This window comes from Anabas testudineus, chromosome 13, assembly GCF_900324465.2.
Source record: "Anabas testudineus chromosome 13, fAnaTes1.2, whole genome shotgun sequence".
In the NCBI taxonomy this organism is placed as follows: Eukaryota; Metazoa; Chordata; class Actinopteri; order Anabantiformes; family Anabantidae; genus Anabas; species Anabas testudineus.
The window spans coordinates 19,497,746-19,523,691 of NC_046622.1; the positions used below are offsets into that span (position 1 = coordinate 19,497,746).

General features: G+C 38.2%; 1 protein-coding gene across 1 annotated transcript; it reads right to left on the reverse strand.

The window, feature by feature from the left end:
* Positions 1-3,955: 3,955 nt before the first annotated feature.
* Positions 3,956-6,607, reverse strand: LOC113172854 (succinate receptor 1). Its single transcript, XM_026375887.1, has 3 exons — positions 6,391-6,607; positions 5,642-5,731; positions 3,956-5,564 (listed from the first exon to the last, which is right to left on the reverse strand). The coding sequence occupies exons 2-3, from the start codon at positions 5,642-5,644 to the stop codon at positions 4,596-4,598; spliced, it is 972 nt and encodes a 323-aa protein (XP_026231672.1). The 5' UTR covers positions 5,645-5,731; positions 6,391-6,607; the 3' UTR covers positions 3,956-4,595.
* Between the last annotated feature and the right edge of the window lie 19,339 nt (positions 6,608-25,946).

The following is a 25,946-nucleotide window of genomic DNA, read 5'->3' on the forward strand; positions in this document are numbered from 1 at the left end:
ACTGTTGCTACACTCCCTAGGCGTGGTCGTCCTATAAAGATGACTGTAAATGCCCAGCGCAGAATGCTGAATTAGGTAAAGAAGCATCCTAGAGTGTCAGCTAAAGACTTACAGAAATCTCTGGCACATGCTAACATTATTGTTGACACATCTACAATAAGAAAAACATCAAACAAGAATGGAGTACATGGGAGGACACCATGGAGGAAGCCATTGCTGTCCAAAAAATAAATTGCATCACGTTTGAAGTTTGAAGAGCTCCTGGATGTACCACAGCACTACTGGCAAAATATTCTGGACAGATGAAAACAAAATTGAGTTTTTTAGAAAAAACACACAACACTATGTGTGGAGAAAAAAAGGCACAGCACACCAACATCAACAACAGAGGGAGCTTCATGGTTTGGGGCTGCTTTGCTGCCTCAGGGCCTGGATGGATTGTTGTCATTGATGGAAAAATGAATTCCAGAGTTTATCAAGACATTTTGCAGGAAAACGTAAGACCATTTGTCTGCCAACTGGAGTGGCCCAGTCAGAGCACTGACCTTAACCCGATTGAAATGCTGTGGCATGACCTTAAGAGAGCCATTCACACCAGACAACCCAAGAACATTGCCACACTGAAACAGTTTTGTGAAGAGGAGTGGTCCAAAATTACTCCAGATCGTTGTGCAGGTCTGATCTGCAACTACAGGAAACGTTTGGTTGAGGTTATTGCTGCCAAAGAAGGGTCAAACATATAATGTTTGTATACTATTATTTTAAGCAGACTGTGTTTTTCTATTGTTGTGAGTTAGATGAAGATCAGAGCACATTTTATGACAAATTAATGCAGAAAACAATTAAATTCCAAAAGGTTCACAAAGTTTTTCTTGCCACTGTACATTCTAAAAAAGATACTTGAAAAGGTTTGGATAACAGGTTAGTTGTCATTCTGTAACCTAATTGAAATTGCAATTGATTGACAGCATTTGGATATACAGATTCTAACTGGAGCTGACTGTGTGTATGTTTGGTACATTTGACTGGTACAGTACCATCAGACAAGGCATTCCATAGTCTGATTTACAGTATAAACAGCTGCAGCCTGGGTAAGTTTAAAAGTGACTGATTGCACAAATTGGTCAAAACAGTAACATGAAGTGGTGGTTTGGTCTTGTGGTTTAATTTTACTGTTGACTCTGATCTACAGGTGTCAGAACAACATGCAGCATCACAGCTGCTGAAAATTAGTCTCCTAACAATTATGCTTTTATAGGTTACAACTACTACACTAACTAACTACTACAATCACAAATATGTTTTTGTATGGAACATTTTCTGTCTGTCTATCCATCCATTTTCTAAACCGCTTGTCCACTCAAGGGAGTGCTAGAGCCTATCCCAGCTTCAGGCGAGAGGCAGGGTACACCTCTGACAGGTCATCAGTCCATAGCAGACATTTCTGTAAAATAATAGTAATATGTCCAAAATGAACATAAATGACACATGACAAATGCATTGATATTAATTAAAAATACACTGGCAATTTGTTTTTGTCTTTATCTGATCTACAACATCTCATTTTGTTTTACACAAAAATATCTGATCTTGTGACTGCTGTGTTGAAGTTATGGTTGGGTTGAGACGCCCAGCACTGCTTTAAGAAAACTAGACTGATCTTGCAAAAATAAGTCCATCTCGTCTTTATACATCATGGATAGATCTTGTCTTAATTTTTGTTATAATTCAAAATATATATCATTGATACAATCAAGTTATAAAACACATCACGACTCATTCATCAGTAATGTTTTGAAATTGATACATATCTAATGTCAAGGGTGTCAAACACGGGGCCAAAATTCAAAGCACACTTGAGGACATGGGCTATACGGCATAAATATTTATTGAACAGACTAAAACTAAACATTTTTTGAACATAAATATGAATTGAAATAGACAGGATACAATATTTTTGCCAAACAAATAACCTTAAACTTAAAATAACTTAAAATATTTTGCTTTCCATAAAAATATCTCCTGTCAAAATTATGTGTTATTATCAAAATGAACAAAATATGAACATGCTGCAAAAAAATAAAAATAATAATAAATAAATACAATTTTTTGCTTTTAAGTAAAAGTTTAAATAAAATAATCTAAACATTCAATTTCTTAGAACATATTCCTTAATTACAGCCACATTTGCGCCATGAATAAGACACACAGGTTTACCGGCAATGTCAGTAAAAATATACCTTCCTCTGGATTTGAAAGGCTCTGTTTTCAGAATCAACTTTTCTCTTGACCATTGTTAGGCACGGACTTTGACTTGAAATTAGGTTTGTATACATCAAAAAACGCTTGATTGACTTGCTTGACTGATTAACTGACACAGGAATATTTGCAGACAACCTATCGTTCCATGAGCTGTTGCGCTCCATTATAGGACTTGTACTTTGTACTCTGTGTTATTGGTGCTTCATATCACCAGGCCATTAAAAAAAGTTATGTATAAAATTATCTTGCTGGGCCGGATGTTGTCCGTGGGCCTTGAGTTTGACACATATGTCCTAGGTGCATGTTGTACATCATGTCAGATGTCCTGTTAAATGTAACACCTATGTAAAACAAACACAGGAGCATCTACTGTATGTAGGCCTAATTACTGTAACGCAGAAATGGATTAACCTCAGATAATTCTTAAAAAACTGTTATTAATGTCTAGTGTAGTACTGTATATTGTAGTAACATATATCTTCTATACTATAATATACTATAGTACTATACTAGTACTTCTTTACTATAGTATAAAATTTGCACTAGTACTTTCTCATACAGAAAGTGTATATTTCGTAAATGACGAAATACACAAATATAATATCATGATCTGCGCATGCAGATATGAAATGTCAGTAATGTTAACATACAGCAACCTGCCCAAAGGACCACATGCTCTATAAGGCCATTGTGTCAGTGACCCCAGTTATCTAAACTGCAATATTGAGTTATCTTTCTAAAGTAATATACATGATTAGGTTATGTGGAATATAGAGCTCAGGTTTTGTATTTGTCCTCATATTTGCTTAAACTCTTTTTTTTCCTCATTGGCTCTGTCTCAATACCTTGCTTCAGGCTTTTATTACGAAATGTGAAACAAACGCACATAATATTGCCTAATATTTTGTTCTTGCTTCTTTTTCTTTGCTCATTCCAGGACAGACGCCAAAGTAAATGAAATGGTGGATCAAGGCTAGTGTGATTAGTTATGACTGAAAGAAAGCACCTGATCCTGTCTGTTCTATTAAAGCCCTATGACGTTAAGTGTGTTTAATGGTGATTCAGTGCTTCTCAATCATCACAGGTCACTTACGGTCCAGTATGAAGGAGGCTTTTAGGAGAGTTAAGACCTCCAGATGAATCCTAGAATTGAGTCAATGTTTTTCATACTCCCAGCAACACTGGGAGTATGAAAAACATTTTGCTGGGCTTCCCAGCAAATGATTTTTTAAAAATAGGAATAGAATTATCTTGTAATTCTATGTCCATTAATATATATGATATTTTTAAAAATGAGAAGATATAGCAGTTCATTGATAAATCTTAAAAGGATAAACATTATATGCTACAGGGATATAGTGCTCATACATCTGTGAAATGCACACCCTGCGGTTTTCTTTTCCTAGCATCTGTTAACCACATTAACAATGTTTTTAAAGTTCTGACTCTGCTCATGGCAAAAACAACAAGGGGCTTCTCAAAATGAAAAGAGAAATCCTGTTGATAAGTTAAAAAGGTTAAATTCTAAGGTGTGCATCAACAATCAGGGATCAGGTAAATCCAGGACAAGCATAAACAATAGAGATCAAATCATAAGCAGATTTCCTTGACAGATTTTTCTATCTATGTTTTAATGCACAGTATGTTCATGTTTGAGTTGTAGAATATACATGTACATATAAAATATGCAATAGGGAAAATACATGTAAGTGCTGATGAACAAAAAAAAACAGCCAACAATTCTCAGAAATTCTCACGAATAATTATCTACAAGAGTTTCACATTAAATATGAAAAGTCTGAAAAAGATTCCTCACAAGCCAAGTTATTGGTCAGCAAGTGCAGTATTCTTAGGGGCATATTAATACAACCAGTATTAATATAGTCCCTAAAGCATTGATTAGAGCTGTGTGATTAATTAGAGGTGATTAAGTCAACTACAATCAATAATATACATATAGATAGTATTTGGCATATTGGCTTTCGCCTAGTCAATTCCATATTATTATTTCTCCTTCCAATGAATCATAGCCAATTATTATTAGATGAGATGAATTGTAGTTTATTGCATTAAAAATGATATAATACAAAATACTATTAACAAAAATAGTAAGTAATAAGTAAATAGAAAGTAAATAAAAGAAAAATAAGACAAAACATGATATCAATACAAATTCAGTTAGAAACTCTGTGTGCACATACCTTATATGCATATCCTTAGACATACTGAATAAAAAAAAGATCTAAAATCTAAAGCTCTCCTAAGACCATAGGTGTCATGTAATATTATTAATTCTAGGCAGTTCGTTATCAGATGTGATGACATGATGAAGTTCAACTTGATTGTAAGTCTATTTCCCTTTGCTGTTGTGTCCTTCTGACCAGTTTTCTGAGTTTAGCAAGTAGGAGCTTTCTGAACTTGTCACCCATGAAGAAGTAGAAGATAGGACTTATGACACTGTGCAAGAAGGCCACTGGTCTGGTCAAGATGTACAAGTCTTCGATGTACGCCAGTCCACACTGGTCCATCCCTGCCCAGAATTGCCGAGATGCTATTCTGACATTTCTCAGCACATGGTAGGGAGAATAGAGAACCAGGAACATGACTGCTGTTGTTGCAACAACCTTAAGAGGCCTCTTGTATGATGCTTCTCTGAGTGTTAAAACTTTTTGCTGAACATGTAGCAGATGAGCAATTTGGTAAGAGAAACCACAAAGAGCTGCAAGCGGGAGAATGTAACCAGTTATGGTTAGGCCCAGACTATAGCCTAATAAATTGATATCACCTTCTAACTGTAGGCTGGAAAAATCCTTGCAGATACTAGAATTTCCACTCTGTAGGTCGCGGCTGATCAACACTATCATTGGAGCAACTTCGACATTGACTGCTAACCAACTCAGTCCTGTCACAATTAGAGCTGTCCGTACCCTCAGCAGGCAGTGGTTTCGTGTCGGATATTTTATGAGCAGAAAGCGATCCATGCTAACCCAAGCTTTAAAAAGTATGGAGGAGTAAAGATTGACATGCAGGATGTAGCGGTTGATAATGCAAGTAAAGGGCCTGGTTTCTGATTGGTTATTTGCATAGAGGTAAGAGAGCTGTGGAAGTGTGCAGAGGAAAATAAGGTTGGAGACAGCCAGGTTGAAGAGGTAAATATTACAGCTCTGCCACTCTGGTAAGCAAAATAGATAACCAAGTATAACTAAAAGGTTGCCAGGGAAGCCAATGCAGAACTCAATGCCATACGTTGGTGAAAGATAGTACCTCTTTAGCACGTCAACCAACTGTGTGCAATTGAGCACCTAGAGAGAAGAATGGATGAGAGTGTGAGTCTAACCACATTCAGCACAACAAGAGACAGTGTTTGGTTAACACTTACCATGATGTAGTGGTCCTAGCAGTGGCTCATAGTGCAACTAAAGAATGTAACCAGTGCGTGGGTGCAGCCACAGTCTAACCTCTGGAAACCCTACACACAGACACGGATACAAATTGCAGAGTAACAGTGGTATTGTAAAACACAAATTCAACCAGTAGGTGATAGTTAGTGTTTTAACAGAATAAACAGTATAGTGCAGCACGAAAAAGAAGAAGAAAACCTTTGTTAGTCCCAATATTGGGGAAATTGCATTGTTATGACAGCAGAAGTACAAAATATCAAAAAGGGCACTCTGACCAAGGAGCATTCAATTAAATACTAAATTGGACTTGCCCAGTTGCTAAGTCTGTTTCATAAAGTCACATACAGTTCCACAGAGCCAGTATCTTTAATGCCCTTTCCACATTTTCTTTGCTTGACAGTAAGTGAAGCTGCAAGTGTTATTTTACATAAAGGAAACTGATTCTTAAAGTAGCCAGTGGCACCTTCAAGCACATTGCTTAAACATACTATCTCTATATAAAGAAACTGTCTGTGCTTTACTGTCAGTGCAAACTTTTACATGACATTTTACAAAAAAATACTGTAGTTAGACATGCTACAAATGTAGGAAGGCATAGATGAGTTAGGCATGCCTACCTACAGTTTAAGTATGGACATAGAGAAATTAGCAGTTAAAAAATGAAATTAACTGCTAAGTAAGAAATGACTGACCCCGTTTGCTAACTTTATTCTCTAGTTATACTTACACTCTCCTTAGCTGAAGAAGGCTGGCATCAATCAAAAAGAAAAAAACAAAAAAAATGCACAAAAAGAATAAAAACAACTATAGAAGCAATATTAATAAAATAAAAAAATTACGACAGCATTAGTTTTTCCTCGAAGCTGTCTAAGTAGCACTGCACTCTTCTTTTTCTATCGACAATTCTGTTCTCTGCCCTAGAAAATAGTTTCTAAGCACAGAGCAATGACCATTACTTTTCAGTCTGACTACTTGCCTAATGGTAAGAGTTTATATACGCACCTTATCTTTATTTAGATGTATGACTCATGAATTTGTTTATCACTTCTAGCATCTTTTATTTCTAGCTTGCTATGTTCCATGAACACTTTATAGTTCCTCTTTTTACATTAGTCTGCTAATGCTTGCAAACATTTATATCTGGCTTTGGTCCGTAGCATATTTATTTAATTAGCTTCAAATAGGCATGTTATCTTTCTTACTAGTCACTCTGTTGATCCTCTCAACTTAAAAGTTCATTTAGCATGTATAATAATTTACACATTTTCTACCGAAAAGGTTTAGGGATAAAAAAAAGCATCCCTCTCTCTGTAACAGGTTATACAGCATCTGTGTGATCTATTTATACAAAATGATGATTCAAATACCAAAGGTCAGTCTTGTACATCTAGAAATATCCCGCTTCCTCTCTGATTGTAGAGTGTATTGTTTACTTGTAACAGTATTCTTATGTATAGATGTGTATGCAGATATTGTATGCACATATTTTCCCCTCTTTAAATGAAATGGTGGGAGCTATGCAGACCTAATTACATGGATGTGTAAAACCCTATGTGTAACACAAAAACATTCTTTTTATGTTTTATTTGTAGAATGTCCCACTTCAAAACTTGAAAGAGAAAGGAGATATAAAAATTCAGAAAAACACCTACTGTAGTAGTACTGGAGTACTCTGACAGAGATAGTCAGCTATTGAAGTTTAATATTACACAGGACATTCGTCAAAGCCAAGTCACTGGTAAGTGTAAGAATAATAACATTTCTGTGATTGTAGAAGAAGTACTCTATTTGGCATTTAGGTTCTCAACTTCTTACGCCTATCACTTGCTTTTGTCACTAGCAGGAATATAGTTAATAGACAAGTAATTTTTGAGTTAAAATATAGTTTATTGCATTAAAAACTGATTCAGTGCAAAATTGACTTTATAGTCCATGCTAGCCCAAGCTTCAAAGAGTATGGAGGAGTAAAGATCGACAGGCATGATCTAGATGTAGATAACCAAGTACAACTAAAAGGTTGCCAGGGAAACAAATGCAGAACTCAATGCCATACGTTGGTGAAAGATAGTACCTCTTTAGCACGTCAACCAACTGTGTGCAATTAAGCACCTAGAGAGAAGAATGGAGGAAAGGAGGGAAGATACCATCAGAGGAGAACAGGACAAGACAAGAGAGGGTATGGGAGGAAATAGATGAGGAAGGAGGTGAGAAAAAAAAACAATAGTTTAGTAATCATAGTCCAAATGTAAGCTTTAAAGTCAATTTTTAACATCATCCATAGATATGAATTTTAGGTTAACAATGAAACATATAATCTGTATTAGGATAAGAACATGTTGTAGTTGATCTAGTAGTTCCATGAAACAACACACATTTCACACACACAAAAATAAAAACAGCCGAGTAACTATGACATTGCAAGATAGTGCAATACATTCATCAGATTAGTTAATACTCATTAAATAATATTTTAAACAGAACAGACTTTAGTGTTAAAATGCTAAACAAATCTTACATTTTGATTATTCTTCTTTAATTTAGTTATTTATTTATTTATTTATTTATTTTTCATTTTTCATAGTAACAACTACCATATTCATCTACACACATAAACTTTACATTTACATACTTGCATATGTATTTAGGATATATGCATATGCATAAGTAGGTTAAGCATTTAAGATGTGAAAAGGAATATTAAATAAGATCACTTAACTACATTCTGACATTTTACTTACAGTCTCCTTAGCTGAAGAATACTGTTACTGGTATGAAAGACCAAGTGCTGTAAGGATTTCCTGGAAACAGAATTGGGATTTCTGTGTTAAGCCACAGGCTGTATATTTGACTATAATTTGACTGCATCCTTCACAGAGACGTTTGTAGATTACATATTGTAGTTGAGTTGTTTTAGGTATATATAGCTGATTTAGTTCAATTTGTAATTCTTATTTGAAAAGTTTGTTTTTAATAAACTATTGAAATTAAAAGCTATTTGATCATAAAAAACGGGGCATGTCTTGGCAGGTTTGACAACTTTGATTGACAGGTAAAGAGCTAATTCATTTACATTTTCATTTGTGTATTCGTTATGGACATTACAGATACAATGCAAAATTTGCATTGAAGTAATCATGGGGTGCTTGAAAACAACAAAACAACAGTAAATGCACTCACTACTGTATAAACTCTTAACCAAGCGTTTGGCAGAAAGATGGTCAAAAGCACTATTGATTGATACTGTAGTTTTTCAGAGAGCACAGCACACTTTTAAATTTCTTGTGACATTATAGGAAAAAAAAATCTAGTTCTTTGTAGTTGTCTTTTTCAATATAATGTAATGAGATATCTGTTTTTTGTTTTTTTTTTCTTGTATTTGGAGTAATCAACCTAAATGGTGAATGGTCTGCACTTATATAGTGCTTTTCTACCTAGCTGGTACTCAAAGCGCTTTACACTGCATCTCATTCACCCATTCACACACACACAGCAGAGCTGCTATGCAGTTGACCTGACTCACCAGGGACAACTAGGGGTTCAGTATCTTGCCCAAGGACACTTTGGCATGTGACGTGTCAGCTGGGAATCGAACCACCAACTCTGCGATTGGCAGTCAACTGCTCTACCTATTGGGCCACAGCCACCCCTAGGTGCAATTCTCCGGGATAATGCTAATTTCTCTGCTATTTACACACATAACAAGGTTTAGAATTGGCTTTAGGAGGATATGTGCAGGACAAAAGCCAAAAACACCAGCAGAGTTGCTAGAACACAGACATGTCTGTTTTTTTCTCATCTCTCTATTAGGTGCAGCACACATGCAAAGTTGGGACAGAAGTATGTTTACCACTTTCATTTACATCATCATCTTTTTAATTACACATTTTGCCTGGAAACTGAAAATACTACCGTCATTGTTGCACTTCTCTGAGAAATATTTGCCCATCTGGTGGATACAACTGCTTGTCAGTCCATCACAGTTATTGACTAACACTTTTTACTGATTTCCCAAAAACAAACTGCAACATAGACTTGTCTGACCACAGAACATGTTTCAGCTGTCTTTTGGTCCATCTGACATGGGCCAGAAAACATGCTCATGCATTCAGTGGTTCCCGCCCATTTTCTTCTGTTCTGCACTGAAAAGTCCCTCAGTCATTTCACAATATTAAGTACTGTAGATTGTCAAAGACCTTAATAAATATTATAATAATCTTGTGTTGAGAATTATTTTCTGATTGTGCCAAACTTCCAAAACTCTAGGAAGATCTCTTTCCACTTCATCAGGTGTAAGTGTACAATGTTTAGTTTTTTTTTTATTAATATTTAAGTGCAAAGAAAGTTGCAGAATATGTGCTTATATTATTGAAATTTGCCGGTCAGTCAGTTTTATATATGGTTATAAATATATGTTGGTTTATTAAGATACATACTGTAAAGGTCCAAATGAATTGACAAATCTTTCAATACTATATTTTAGTTTTGACTGCATTTTCGAAAAAGAACACACACAAAAAAAAAAACAATCCTAACTTTTTAAAAATGAATTTTAGAATAAAAATCAAAGGAAGAGAGCATTTATTTTTACATTTCCTAGGTCACACTTAAACTGAGCTCAAAGTGGACTTCATTTAATCATTACTTCACCAATATGTCTTTGTTGTGTGATCTGTACTACAGTCACACAGTCAGAAGAACAAGATCACTGTGAAAATATAGCAGTGTTTACAGTGATCCCATGTGTGTTTCCGAGTAGTACTGTACCTTGGTGTTTTGTTTATTCTGGCATTACAATGAAATTAAGAAGAAATAGGTGGCTTTGTATTTTTAGCTGTGCTTCATGGTTATTACACAGAAAACACATGTTTCCAGGTAATTACTCAAACTCTAGGTATTTGATTATATCTGACCATGAAGTCGAGTAGAAAGAGGTAGTTTGGCATTCCCCAGCTCTTCCTAGTTATTACAAATAAACTACCAGAAATGTATCTCCCAACAGTAGGCCATGTGACAACAGAGCCATCTGAGCCCAATGCTCGCTGATGCTCGGGGGAAGAGAATGGTAATCTTTGTAGCACAAATTGGTGTCCAATTCAAAGCACTGAGCACATGAACATCAGAAATAGACCATAGAGCAGTGCAAGAAGGTAGCCTGGTCTGATGAATCATGTTGTGTTTTGCATCACATGAATGGCTGGACCCCTCATTTACTTGGAGTAGATTTCTGTGGGATAATGCTGATTTCTCTGCCATTTCAACGCATAACCAGGTTACTAACAGGCAGGTAGTTTAACTAATTGTATGGTTTTACAGACAGTTACTGGCTTATTGTTAGAGGAACCTGTTAAATCATCATGGCATTTGCAGTTGTTGCTTTTCTGAACTAAACTTATGCATCTCATCCTCTTTCCACCCACCCAACTGGTAGAGGCAGATGGCCGCCCACCATGAACCTGGTTCTGCTGGAGGTTTCTTCCTCTAAAGGGGGTTTTTCCTCTCCACTGTTGCCTAAAGCTTGCTTAGGTTTTCTATTTAATTTTCTATACACTTGTACTCTGTAAGGTCTTAAAACTTACACTGTGAAGTACCTTGAGATTACTTCAGTTGTGATTTGACACTATACAAATAAAATTTAATTGAATTATTGCTCAACCCTCAACAATCAGGGAATGCATCTGTAGACTAAACCAGATTCCCTTTGTGAATGTTGTGGACATACAGTACATAAAACATATTCTTTGTAATTATTTTAAATTTACCACGTCTAGATCTATTAGATCTAAACTGCTTACATAAATTGTGATGGCTACCATGAGCAAAGGTTCATGTTTGTAATGCAGTAAGCTTAATGTAATTCGTTCATTCTTTGGAATATATACAGAAAACAGTGTTGTCTTTTCAATGATCAGTCTGTGGTTCCAAGTGCCTTTCCTGTGGTTGCACAACACGCTCTGATGTTGATGATGTTGATTACGATAGGGAGCCTACAGTATATTTTGGCAACAAAGCTTACAATGTTGGTCAGCCTGTAGGGAGCACATGACCTGCTGCTGAGAGACATGTGAGACAAAGTCAGGGCAGATTATTTTTTTACCTTGCCCTGCAGTGAAAGTAAGCTTGATATAATGGAATGGCCATGTCCTTAAGAAACCTGTTGCTGTGGTTTATTTGGTTATATTACTGCGGGATCAAGAGTAATCTTTCAGCATTCCTCTGCATTAGCAGTACTAGGATTTGTTCTAGTAGAGGCCAAACAAGGGGCAATGACATAAGTCTATTTTTAACATTGACATGGGATAGGCTTGTTGACAGTTGATATTTTTTAGTTTATCTAACTTATAAAAAATGTGTGAACATTTGTGAAACATTAAATAAACTTGTTCCAGCCCACATGAGACACTAGAGACACTAGCCACTAGCAAATTCTTAGACCATTGAGCAGTGCTCTGCTCTTCTATCAGGTCAACACAACAGGAATCCTGTGGTTCCAAGCTGTACAGCTTGTCTGAGAAGTGGTGTTAATTTCATGTTATGTTGTAACACATCATTTGCTGCAATACGATTTGAAAAAATGCTGAACATGCTTCCAATTTCAGGTTGCATTGTCAGTATGCAACGCTTTGAGAGTATACATTGGTATACTCTGAAAGTGTTTTCTTATTGTTTTTTAACATGTAATGTATTATACACAGTAAGTTTGCCATTTTCTGTGCTGTTTTACCTTGTTCAAAGTAAATTTTACATTGTCAACTTTACCTATGTTTGGGAGAGGGAAGATTAGATCACTTTTGGTGGAATTAGACCATAACAATCTAATAGAATACACAATGAGTCCCTAAGGTTTTAAGGTTATTCAATAAAGTAGGAGTAGCAGAGTGAAGTGTTTTTGCCATCATATGTAGTGTAATGAGAGTGCCCTCTGGTGACAGACCACAGGAAAGGGTTTTCACGGTACTAACTGCTGCTAAAAAGTTGTTACTTCACATATTACCATTACGGATTACAGGTTATTGTATTTGTGTGCTTGTCCTGTGCACATGGAGTGGAGACTTTCGGAGGTTCCTCTAGTTTAAAGACTTGACATGTGCACCATGTGACCGGCCTTATAAGTGCATGACCTTTGTATAAGAGTAATGAGATGCAAGCAACCTTCTTATCTAATTACAAAACAGTGCATTTAAAAAAATATATAATTATTTATTTAGTAATTTCACTACATTCATGTTCCTCATGTGATACAAAAATCATACAGCAGAGGGGGGTATTATCCCAATGCTCAAGTACTGGGCAAAAATGAGCTAAAGCAGTGTGCTAGCTTATCTTAGTGGGAAATGACATTATTTACCAAGAACAATAAAATAAACCAAAAAAACTATCTATCTATCTATCTATCTATCTATCTATCTATCTATCTATCTATCTATCTATCTATCTATCTATCTATCTATCTATCTATCTGAGCCATGTGTGATGTGATGTGATCAGCATGTCACAGTGCTCTTGAACCTTGTGAAATAAAGACATGGAAAGGTGATGGACTGAATCAGCTAGTTTCCTCTTACCTCCCCGCAAAATTGACTTCCTTGATTTAATTCATGTTTTCCCTCACACACACACACACACACACACACACACACACACACACACACACACACACACACACACACACACACACACAATGAAAAAAGGCAGAAAGAGAAATGATTGAGTGGCCTTAAAGAAAGACCAAAAACATTTCTGCTGTTAAAATGAGCCTACAAGTATATGAGATTATTTGAAGTAGACTGTCATGTTAACACGTGAGTGTGTGTTTCGTGCCCGGCCACTGTGAGTGATTGCTCTCATTAGCCCCTGTAGCTTACATTGTCCCAGTTCTGGAAGGTGACACATTTAGAGCTTTATCACTACGACTCTGCACTAATTATCAACATGCTTCACATTTGACAGTGAGTTAATTGGATCAAACCCTCGTGTAGTCTGAGGGCTTATGAGATTTTTAGTATTCATCAAGTGAGATAAAGGCAGAGAAAGACAGACAACTAATGGAGACTTTATAGCACAGGTTTGTTTAGTTACAGCTAAACGTAGTAAGAGCCACATAAACTCCTAAAGATTCTCTGTGCTCTCTCCATGGCTGCTCTCTCCTCTTGTTTGTCTTTTTAAATTGTGCTCTCCTATCTTGCTTTAGCATCATGTCCACTGTTGCTCTTTTTCAATCCCGCCCCCTTTATTTTTATCCAAATATCAAATTCCAGTGTATTCTCACAGGCTTGAGTCTGAGTTTTTCAGTAAGGTTTCAATAATTCATCCAGTGCTGGTTTGAGCTTGGTCAAACTGGCATGCTCGGACTCTGTTGAGATTGAGGGCTCCACCTTTATTGAGGTCACAGCCAGGATAGGTTATGATGAAAACATGTCCTTAAAAGTCCCCAAACAGTCCTTGTGTTCATTTTTCAATTGTGCGTGGTTATTCTGTCCCTGGGAAACATGGCCATTAACTCTGAAAATATACTGCAAAATTTGTTTTATTACCAATTTATAATTTCACTTCATTCGGAGAGCCAGGTTACCTCATGCTGTTTTATCTGTGTCAGACACACAGTCAAATCAAATGTCTCCTCCTCTTTCTCCTGACTGCTGCAGAAAAAGGACAGAAAAACCCAACCTAGTTTACAAGGAGTCAAATTGTTGTCCCTGTAAAGTCACAAATTCTCATTCAAATCTATTATAAATTTCAGCATTCATTTTAAATGATTTGTGCACTGATATTTCTCAAATAAAGTAACTAGATTAATTTCCCTCACAGATTCTCTAATGTTGTTGCTACTCTCTCCCCCTCTGTGTTCGTCTAAATTCACACAGAGCCTGTTAAAATTGCAGCTATGTGCACTTTGGCATTTTTAGAACTTTTCTGGAGAAAAACATCTTGACTAGTCAACTGTCAAGTAAGAGCATTGACTTTGACAGAAAACTGAATTAAATACCCAGGGTACCCACGTTCTACTCTGTGGAGTCTTACAGGGGGTCTGAGACCTTTGGCCCTTGTTCCTTCTCCACGTGTCTTTATGCATTCTTTGCCCCGCTCTGGATCTATTTCATTTTCAGTCACGGCAGCTCCGGAGGCTTGTTTTACACACTCTGCTGGTGTATGCTGTGTCAGGCTTTCTCTGCGTTACTGATATGATTGCCTCTGCTGTCTGCTGGGGCATATAAATTCAAAACCACTGTCAGGTCAGCTAACCGTCAGCTAATTGCTACGCTAGTCACTGGACACGTTGCACAGCTTAGATGTCCTGGCCTCAGCAGGGGCTCATATCTAACCTCGCCATGTTTTCAATTCAGCCTCTGATAGCCAAGTCTCAGTCAAGCACAACTAACATCGTGCTGCATCTGTGTTTAGATTCTCCACTTTGGTATGAGGAGCTTGTACAAAATCCCTGTTTTAATGCTGTCCAGTGTTTCTTTTGGTATTCATGAATAGTTAGCATACATATTCATACTTTTTCATACAGTATAGTGAACTATCAGCAATATAGTGAGCAGCTGCCTGCTTTTAACTTTCCTAAAAGGTAGTGTAGAATGAACCTTTTTTCATAAGCTATGAAACTTGTTTCCCGCATTAAACTGGCAGCTGTGTGACACACGTGTGCTCCAAACAGCAACATCTACGTGCGATTTGCCTGTTGCGTCCTTGTCAGACTGAGTACTTGTGAATGACTATCATTTATTTTGTTAGGTGACATTTAACATTTTCTACAGATAATTATTTTCCAAGTGCGTGCGCACACATCCACACATGCTCACAGATGACACACACGTCAGGGCCTTTTCACAGTCTTCTCTTGTTTCATTACTGGCACCGCCGGGTTTTACCACACCGCGCAGAAAATAATGGACCTCCTGTTCTGTGTCTTGACTTGATGACATCATTCGTCTGCTGCTGGGGAACCTGGAAGCTGTGAAACAAGCTATAATGTGTAAAACGGTTTAGCAGAGTTAGTACAGACATTTAGCATCATGTAAGCCTCTGTAGTAATCGTAAAATGCCGTCCATTGCTTTAAACAGCGTGGGATGGGAAAGTACCCTTCATATTTTACATTTCCCAGTGCTCTAACAACAACATCAGCTCTCCTGTCACTCCTCCTCTGTGAGGTCTGGATTGGCAGCTCTGTCAGCTGACAGTCAAGTGTGGGCTGACGACAGAAAATGTCCCTTTGCAACACTGACATCAGCCGTTCTTCTCTACCTTTCAACCTCGACTCAGCTTTTTCTCTCCTTTTTCCCTTCCTGTCAGGTTTCCTTTCTCCCCCATCCACATTGTAATTCTCTACACTTGTCTCAGTTATGCCCCGTCTTCCTTCCTGTAATATCAGACACAATGAAACAAAGTTTTTTTTTGTCAGTTACAGCATTTGGACCAATGGCTTGTCATATCCTAAGCCTCCTAATTGGTGTCACATGGTGTCGGGGGAATGGGAAATCTCACAGCACCATGGAGCATGTCACTGAAATTTTCACTCAAGAAAAGAGTTTGCAATGTGCGACCGAAGGTTATGAGCATAGCTTTTGCTCCCTGAAAGTGAGCAGCGAGGTACAACACATACTAATGGGAGATAGCGTCCTTGTTGAAGACTCCCCTGTTAACACCTTAAGGCATGTGTGGTGAAAACCCCCATAAGCACAGATCTCTCTCATACTGTATATTCAAAACCAGAGCACCTACGACACCCAGGGGCAAACCTCAAATACTCGCGCATCATTGTGCACTGTGGACCCAGCAGAGAGGACAGAATGATCATTCGTGGACCATTCGTCCACTTGGTTCCAAAACAGTGAAACTACAGCAGTGTGCTCTGTGAAGGCCAGCTAGCTGCTGCAGGAATAGGGTATTAACCACAGATTCCCCTTTAAACAATTCCCATGATGCTGATGTAGCCCCGCTTGGATGCATCCTCACTCCCTAAGGCACTGGGACACCTTGCTGCTGTAAGACAGGAAGGTAGCCTTTGCGATCTAAGGAGAAAGTTTGTGCAGTGCTCGTGCCCTTGACCAACAACATCGGTAACATACACACAATATTAGAGTGCACATGCACACAGGACACAGGATCTACACCTTGCTTCTCAGCTCCAAAAGCTTGTCACTCCGAGACTGGGAGTCTATATGCAATGTTGAGATAATATAGCTAAAGCATTTGGCCAGTGTAACCTTCAGAACATTAGCAGCAAACTGGTCACAGACCAATCGCTCCTTATTCTTCCTTTGAGAATGCATACACAGGGAAATGCAGACTAGTGCGGGTCTCCAAACATATCCATCAAAATCAAAACATGTCACATTTTTGGCAAACAGGTCTCCGTTGTGAACGCTATTAATGAAGAGCAAATAAACTTAGAAGTGGTTTCAAGTCAAATTCCTTATTTCATAGTGCCCAGTTTTTAAATCCAAAATGCCTCCCTTCTGAAAAAAAAGTCTTATCAACAGACTCACTGAGTTCAGATAGAGGAACACAGTGCACCCAGTCTTGAGCATTAGACAACAAAACCCATCATAGAATGCTGGCTCTAACCTATAGTGTGCCACCAGAAAATAGTGTCATTCGAATTACTTGGTTTATTTGACTTTTCGTGTCTAGTAGAGCATACAGTTTATTGGATTTAGCAAGTGAACATTCTCAGTATTTACACCTGAGATACGTTTACACACCCAAGTTGGACTTACTGTACAACTTAACGCAACAAAAGTGTGTTTGTGTGCGAGGAGCAGGAATTGTGCTTGGGAAACTGGGAGTTTACCGTACCACTGGATGAAAACATGGACTTTCTGGTCTTTTTTATGGGGTTCACCTCTCAACCTGATGATGATAATGATGTTTTTTTTTACAACCCTGTTTTTCAACACTGTGTTAAACATATAAAGAAGTGAATTGAATAATAGTGAATTGTTAATAATTTAAAGGCTACATTTGATTGAACACAATATCTGGTGGATTTATTGGCAATAAGTCTGTATTATGATTGAGTATGAATAGAGCTTCCCAGAAAGGTCTTTCAGTAGTAAGAATAGAACGTGGTTCAGTAGTATGTAAAAGCCTGAATGTGCAAAGTGTTCAACTTAAGAATAACATGTCTTCATGTAAAGTAGAAAAGAATTTGGGGATTTTATCATGTGTGTACATAATATCACGCAGAGAATTCAGCTAAATGTCTGTGCTGACAAAGCCGATGAAAATGTCTGAGAGGGGTCAAGTAGACACAGTTCGTCATAGAAGCCACATAATGCAAGTTAAAACTCAAACTGTTTCAACATTTAACATATTTTCTATCAAATATACTGTTGCAGTTAGTCACATTATATAGATCACAAAAGGTATAAAGTATCTAGTTAGAGCAGAGTATGTAAATTATATAATCATTGCAGTACACCCATGGGATTAGCAGAGATGTCTTCAGTCAGGACACACAAGGCTGTCATGTCCCAAATGTGTTGTACTGTACACCTAGGCTTAAAAGCAACAATACATTGAGCAGTGTCATAACCTGAATGTACTTCAACATGAAAAGTAAACTTTGACAGCTTAGTTGACAATAAAGAAATGGAAACAGTCCATGACAGCTCAGATTCTAAATATTATTTGATCTCAGGTCACATGATCAGAAGTCAACAATGAACTTTCTTTGTGGGGTCTGTGACTTTCTGGCTTGTATGCGTTGGCACCAAATGACGGAACTCGGTTTGCCAGCCATTGTCAAAGTGGTCAACAGTTCTCCTAAATAACACAACCGCAGGAATTTACCTCAGACTGCTTGGTTTTAGGAAAATAAAGAAAGGAAACAGGGAGAAACCATGTTTGGAGATGCTCACAAGACTGGAGAAACTGAACCACCAAGGTTTTAAATATTTGTGCTGTGGTCCAGGAGGATTATCCAGTTTGTTTTTACATATGGATAAATCTGTACCATAAATACCACAAGTCTGTAATGTTTTTGTATGTGTATGTAGTAGTATTTGTGTTCATCCAAGCACCTGATCCAGTATTTACATCCTCTTATAGACTGTGTTCTTTTCTCTCCCTCTATCTCGGATTTTTCTCTTTTTCCACATCGGTCAGTTGCTCTGTCTCATTCTAGCCTTCACCACCTCCTCCCCAGGTGGTGATTATGAGTGGCGTGATACTAACGCCTCAGCGTCGTGCTCTGCTGCACACAGACAGGAAAAGAGTACCACTATCTCCTTTCTGCCATTTCCACTCTCATCGCCCCTCTCAGCAGGTAGGCAGAGTGGAGGTCAAGTGCCGTGACATCATGGCTCTCTGCTTGTCTCATGGCGGCTCAGACATCAGTGCCACAGATTAGATTAGGTTCATATTGACTGGCTGACTGACTCACTGTCCTTGAGTTATGCTGTGCCATGAAGGGAGCCTGCAAGGGTATGTGGTCAAGGAGGGATGGCTCTAAATTAGATTTTTGCTCAGATGGAGATAGATCTGAAATGAACTTGGTTCCTCATTTGATTTGTAATTTAAGAAACTGCATTGTCTTTTCATAAAGGTCTAATCAAAAGTTTCACTTAATGCCTTTGCCTTCTCAAATGTCAGCATTTTTATGCCATGCCAGTGACACGCCAGTGCTTAGTGCCACCATGAGATGGACATTTGGGTGGGACTGAGACACCTACACTATTTGAATGGTCTGCCATATTCGGCGAAAACATCCATGCCCCACTCAGGGTGAAAGGTTTGTTTGTTTGGTGATCCCTGCACTTTTCATCTAGCGCCATCTTCAGGTCAAAACATAAATTTGTCCAACAATTTGGCTCATGACTTGCAAAACTAATGGCGATCCCTTCAGCCTCAGCTCTGTTTCTGTTTAGTGCTAATTAGTAAATTACAGAATTATGCTAACAGGCAAACTAAATTGTTAGCATGCAAACACTGTCCTAGAGCTGTGCCTCACAGAGCTGCTAGCTTGTTCCCTCTATGACAAACAATAATCCTTGCACTTTTACTCCTACACATGCAGCTATGTCTTTCATGTGTCAATTATTTTTCTCTCAACACTGACACTACCATTGTGATTATATTACACATATGATATGATAGACATATATGATTCCTGAACTACCGTATGTAGTACTGAACTGTGGAGTTGGACCCGTGATTTCTGTGAGCAGGTTTTTTTCTATTCATGTTATCCATGAGGATGAAACAATGGTATGACATAAGTACCCACTCTGCCGCTCTCAGCCGCTTCACTGGACACAACCCAGCATTTCAGAAAAGAGTACCTCTTACTTTATTATAAGTTAGAAACCTGATTTTGTACACTTGCAGATTTTTACTACTGATTTACTTAGACTTCTGTCTTTAAAAAATATCAACTCAGTAGCTATGGATTGATCTCTGTTTGGTAATGACACCGAGGTTGAGAAACTACAAAGCATTTCTTATAAATGTTGTATATCTATGTATGTTGTATATTATTGGAGCATGTGTGTACGATTTGGATACAGTGATGTTTAGAACAGATGTGCTGATAGGTAACATGAAGCAAAGAGGGTGAATGCATTCTGCAGTGGAGATTGAAATGGTAGGTGAGTGCAGTGAGGCAGGAAGGGCTTTGATCCAATTCTGATGAGAGCTTCCCAGATTTCATTAACCTGACACTGCATTCTTATGGAGAAAGTAAAACTTGTTCTCAATGGACAAACTGCCCGAGACGTCTCTTTATAGGTACCATTCTTTTCTCTTATTCTTTTATTCCCATTCCTCAGTTTTCTTCTTTTCTTTTTACCCATCACTACTTTGGCACAGCTCCAACCCCTAAGCCTTTTCATTGGCCTGCTGACTCTACAAATAGCTTTACAGCATTCCTGAGCAACAATCCTGCCTCCTTCTCACCTCTGTGTACACAACTACACCTTGCCCCTGAAAATCTCTGATAACCTTTACAAAGACCTCTCCAGAACATCCTCACCTTTGTTTTGCTTTATTCCTGTTCTGTATTTAGCCACAAGCCTCACAGATTGCAGCCTTACCTCCTGGGCTACATTTCTCTATCTGTTCTGTGTAAACACTGTGTACACATACAAGTGTGCACATGGTCAGCCACATTCTGTGTTTATACAAGGGAGGATCGAGGCACGCCGGCGGTTTAAACACTGTAAACATGTCTTAAACGGATGTCTGCTGCACAGTGTGAATGATGTCATTCTGTGTGAGGCGGGAGCCAAGTTCAACATTCTACACATGCAAGCGAGGAAGAGGGTCGTCGCACACAGGAAAACATATGACCAAAAAAAGGCAATCCCGCATTGGCTGTGGCATCAGTAGTCTGGAGCAAACATCATTACGCTAAGAACTGTGACTAGCAGAGCAAAGAATTGAGTTAGCTCAGACAGTCAGCTTTCATCTAGACTCATTAGGTTACAGCTCATTCTTAGGCCTCTCACAAAACTGCCTCTGGTTTTAGTCGCCTTCCTTTCCCCTTCATTCCTTTTTACCATCCTGTTTGCCGTCTTGAGTCTACATTTTTTTCTTTCTTCTCCCACACACACCGAAAAAAAATAACCAAAAATGAAATCAAATATTGACTCTACATAGTTGCATGATTACTATCACACATCACAGATGCTGTGACAGACTACAGACTTTTTTTAAAGCAATACCTCACTGGGAGCCATGGTTAACAACTGAGAAATCAAGAAGCAGAGCGGTTGGCAGGATGGTTAACAGGGGCTGGGAGGATGGAAGATAAGTCCGCTTCTGGTTGGTTTGCTGTTGCTCTGCCTTAGAAGGTTGTGTTTGGGGACAAGGTTTGTTTGCACTGCAGTGCTAAAGGACTGTTTAGATCTATCCATCTATCAAACCATCCACACATCCTATTTCTCACTATATGCATAAAGACCCCTACCTGTACATGCACAGGAACACACATAAGCAGAGGCACCAACACACACAACACATATCAGTCTGCTCTGTGTAGAAATGAATAATTCAGGAACAATGCAGCAGACTCAAACCACAACAGGATACTGGTTCAATCTGAATTCATTTGTTAACATAGTTTCATGTTGTTGATCTAAAACATGCACACATGCTTTGCATGTGTTTTACTTTTGTTTGTTTTTGGAGAAATTTTCATTCATAATATTTTTAGTTTTGTCACACTGTCATTACAACTAAGACAAAATTAAATGACAAAAAAACTATGTTAGAATAGAAGAAAATGTTCAATATAATTGCTGGAGGAATTCATACTAAGTGAGCTATTATGTAGAAATTAGAAATACAGCGATCCTGCACTACAATTACTGAAAGCTGTCTAATTATCTGTTAGGTAAACAAAACTTACACTCTCTGAGCCATGCTCAGGGCTTCTCCAGTGGTGCTTTTGAACCCCTCTTTAGCATGGTAACATACTCTCAGTGACAGTTTTAGAATCAGGACAGTGCCCTGTGTCTCTCCTGGTCACCCCCAAAGTCAGATTGGCCCACCGTTGGATTATCAAGAAAAGAACCTTAAGCACAAAGAGAACTGAGCTAATTTGAGGTTGAAATAAATAATTCTTAGTACAAATATTTAAAAGTTAAATATAGAAAACTAGTTTATTATATGTTTATGGTAGAGTCATACTTTTTTGTAAAACTGGATGTTTTACAAAAATGACTTTTTCTTGTCCCCCCAGTTGTTTATTAGTAGTGTTAATTATGTATTTGTTAATATTTCAGAATATAGTTGTATATTTGGCATTTCTCACAAGACTTTAGTTTAAACGAGTACATTTTCGTATATAGTTTACTATATGCAAAATGGGTTTTCAAAATAGAAATGTAACACCTTTTTAATCTTTTTTCTCTTTAAATGTTGCTGAGATGGTTTAGTCAGAACCAAAATGATGGATTAATCATCTTAGAGATATGAAGCCCTGCTATTAGTGTGTCAACTGCTAGGGTCAACAGTTATTTCTCTTTTTCTGTTTCCATGATCTTTTATATTCCATACATACTGCTGCACACTTACAGACACCTGAGTCATAACACAGGTCAACTAATGTTTTGGGTTTATCTCTATGTAACTCTCTTGATTCTGGCTTTTGCTGATCCAGCCACTACCCAAAAGCACTCTGCTGTATTTATTTCTGTCTTTAAGTGCAACCTGAATATGTTAAACACCTTCCTCTTAATCTAATCTCTGTTTATTTTACTTCAACCATTAATAACCTGCGCAACATGTGTGCATTTCCTGAGGCAGTATGGGTAGTGTAGTCTTCCAGAGTGTCTGTCTCAATGTAGGTCTGAGCTCTGTGCTCCCTGTCAGGGTACTAAGGGGATTGGATATGCTCTGCTAATGCTATTAGTGCTGCAGCTGGGGATTACTGTCTCAAAAGGAAAGGGCAAAAGAGCGTGAAAAGTAAAAAAACGATTGCGTTGGTTGGTAAGTGCGGGGCACAGATTTGCATGTTCGTGCATGAAACGTCTTTGAGAGAAAGCGAGAGATTAAAAATGGGATATTCATGCAAATTAGTGAACACCAACAGAAAACCTAAGTTACTGGCTCTAATGCAAAGTATGTGTGAGTTTTGTTTTTTTTTTCTTTTTAATTTAATTAGCCTGTAACAGTACTCGTGGGATTTGGGTTAATTAGTCTATTAAGATGGCCAGCACCTCTTAGAAAAAGACTTATTTTTAGCTTAAGGAGAGATACATGTCTATATTATTGTTTTTCCAAGAAGGCACAAGCTTCAATCTGATACAGAAGCAGAAGGCTGTTTAAATTGCTGTGTGCCAGAAAAGCCTTTTAAAGTAAGGAACCGTAAAGCACTGTTGTAGCAGCATTGTCATTACAAAACATACAGTATGGGATGCACTATTTTTGTGCAACAACTTTCTCTGGCCAGAGTACGTGGTATTACCAAGGTCAGTACGTACATAGGTTGAAATCCACACTAAAGGAAAATGAGACTTGATCAATAAAGTTTTTGTCAGAAGGTTGAGCTGAAGTTCCAGTTTACATCACCACTGGAAGAGAAAACACACAAGCTAAGCAGAGGATTACAGTGTATGTGGTGCACCGAGTGGACATGATCTGCGCTGCCCAGCAGGATTTCCCCATAGCTTGCTCTCTGGCTTGATCCGCTCTCTGAATTGTGAATTCTTACCAGCTGCCGAAGAAGAGTGTGTGCCTTCGGGGAAAGCTCGTCAGACTTGAAGAAGTGTTCTAAATCATTAAATACCACACGCGTCATCTGGTGAATACCATAGCATCATGAATATGTACAGTGCGTGCTGAGGACTCGCATTGACCACTCGCAATATTATTTCATGAGCCATTTGTTTGTCCAAACCAATTGCCTGGGGGCTTGCTGCAAGTGATTTTTTTAAGGTCTTCCCACTTGAGCAAAAGTCACAATTTGGTATTCCCAGGTCTAATATCTGATGCAGTCTGAACTATAGACATGTGTCTTGTACAGCATCATGTGTTACAAATTCAACCCTATTAGCACAGAACGTCAGAGTGAGTGTTGCATAACATCCTCTGATAGTTTTGTTCATGCATCTCTAATCAGCTGGTACTCTCCGCATAAACAAAGTGTTGTTTAGTTTTGTTTATGCATATTTCTAACTACCAACTAGTTTGAGAGCATATGTTCCAACCAGAGCATTTCAGTTCAGAGTGCCGCGTGTCTAAACTACCCAAACCAATAATAAATGCAACGTTTCTGTTTTGCTCTGTTCTCCTACTCCGTTCTCTCTCTGTCTCTCCGTCTCAACATCTGTTTTCCCCCTCTGTCTCACACGTCTTTCCGTTAGCTGCACTGAGTCTAGAGATTGTCTTTATGCATATTTACCAACGCTTCGTTACCGAGGGCAATCTGTAGAGATTATTCATTCCTATTCTGTTTGTGTATGCATGCGTATGTCTTGCAGGTCTCAGATGGTGTGTGTGTGTTGTTGCTGAGCGCTCTGATTCTCCTCTAGGCAGGGTCAGGCATTTGGACCAAACCCCAGAGTAACCTATGTTATCACAGATGTCAACATCTCTCCCACACACAGAGCCTGACCCGCTGCAGATTTGTATGCAGAGTCTTTTAGTGTCTTCATATCATTATTTGTTTTTCACTAAGAGAGAAATTAAGTGTAGCCAGCATTCCTGTGGCTGTACGTTTAATACCTGTATGTATGTTAATAATAATGACATACTTTATTGATCCCATTATTGATTATGTGTTTGGACTGCTGCCAGACAGTACATACGGTGTCTTGTCCAAGGACACCTTGACAAGTATCTAGAAGGAACCAGGAATCGACCCACTAACCCTGGGGTTCGTAGACGACTGCTCCACCACCTGAGCTACTGCCGCCCCAACGCCCCAACGTTGCACTGGTTTCTGCACCCCCAGCAAAACACCACTACAAACAGACAAGGTTGCAGCTACATTGCACCATTCTCTCTGAGTGGCACTAACAAGGATTATTATTTATTTATTTATTCTTTTCAACAATTCACATTATTGCTCTCACAATAAGAGTGGCCTTCATCTGTGGAACGCGGTGAGGTGCAGCAGTGCTGAACTGGTTGTCAAGCAGACTGCCAGAGGATGATCAAACTCAATAAACAGATTTGATTAAATGGCTTTTAATTGGAACAAATAGGGGTTATGGGATGTGTATTGAATGCTGATCTTTCTGACTGCATAGTTTACACATTGTTCGCATGCAGCCTGCACCTTGGCACCACACACACACCAGCAGTCTGATTGCTTGAAGAAAAGCAAGCGGTAGTACCGTAGCACTAGTGTGTGCACTTTTCCATATCCAGCTTTCGTTTTTACCTTTAATTTTTTATTATTCTGACTCTTCCCATACTCTGTCAGATGCTTTCTGTTTCCGTGACCTTGTCACCACAGAAGGTGATCTTCATTACTGCTGCATGGTGGCTGCTTGGTTTATCAGACCCAACAATTTTCAATTTAAGGGTAATAGCAATATTTTGGCATCAATGTTTAGTCTGCAGCCTTTACAAGAAACAGATTGTTTGGCAGGCGTCTCTTTAAAGCATTACTGCACTTTTTGGTTTGCTGCACAGACAAATAAAATGATGTTTTTTGTAAATGTTTCCCTGGTTAAGAGGTGAAATTGCGATGCTTTTTTTTTCATTTCAGTTGCACCTACATATACTACTGTCATTGCCACTATATCTAGTAATATTGGTGGGATGATATTAAAGAGAATGGCAATAGTCTGCATGTGAGGAATTATTAAAAAGAAATCAGCATTCTGATG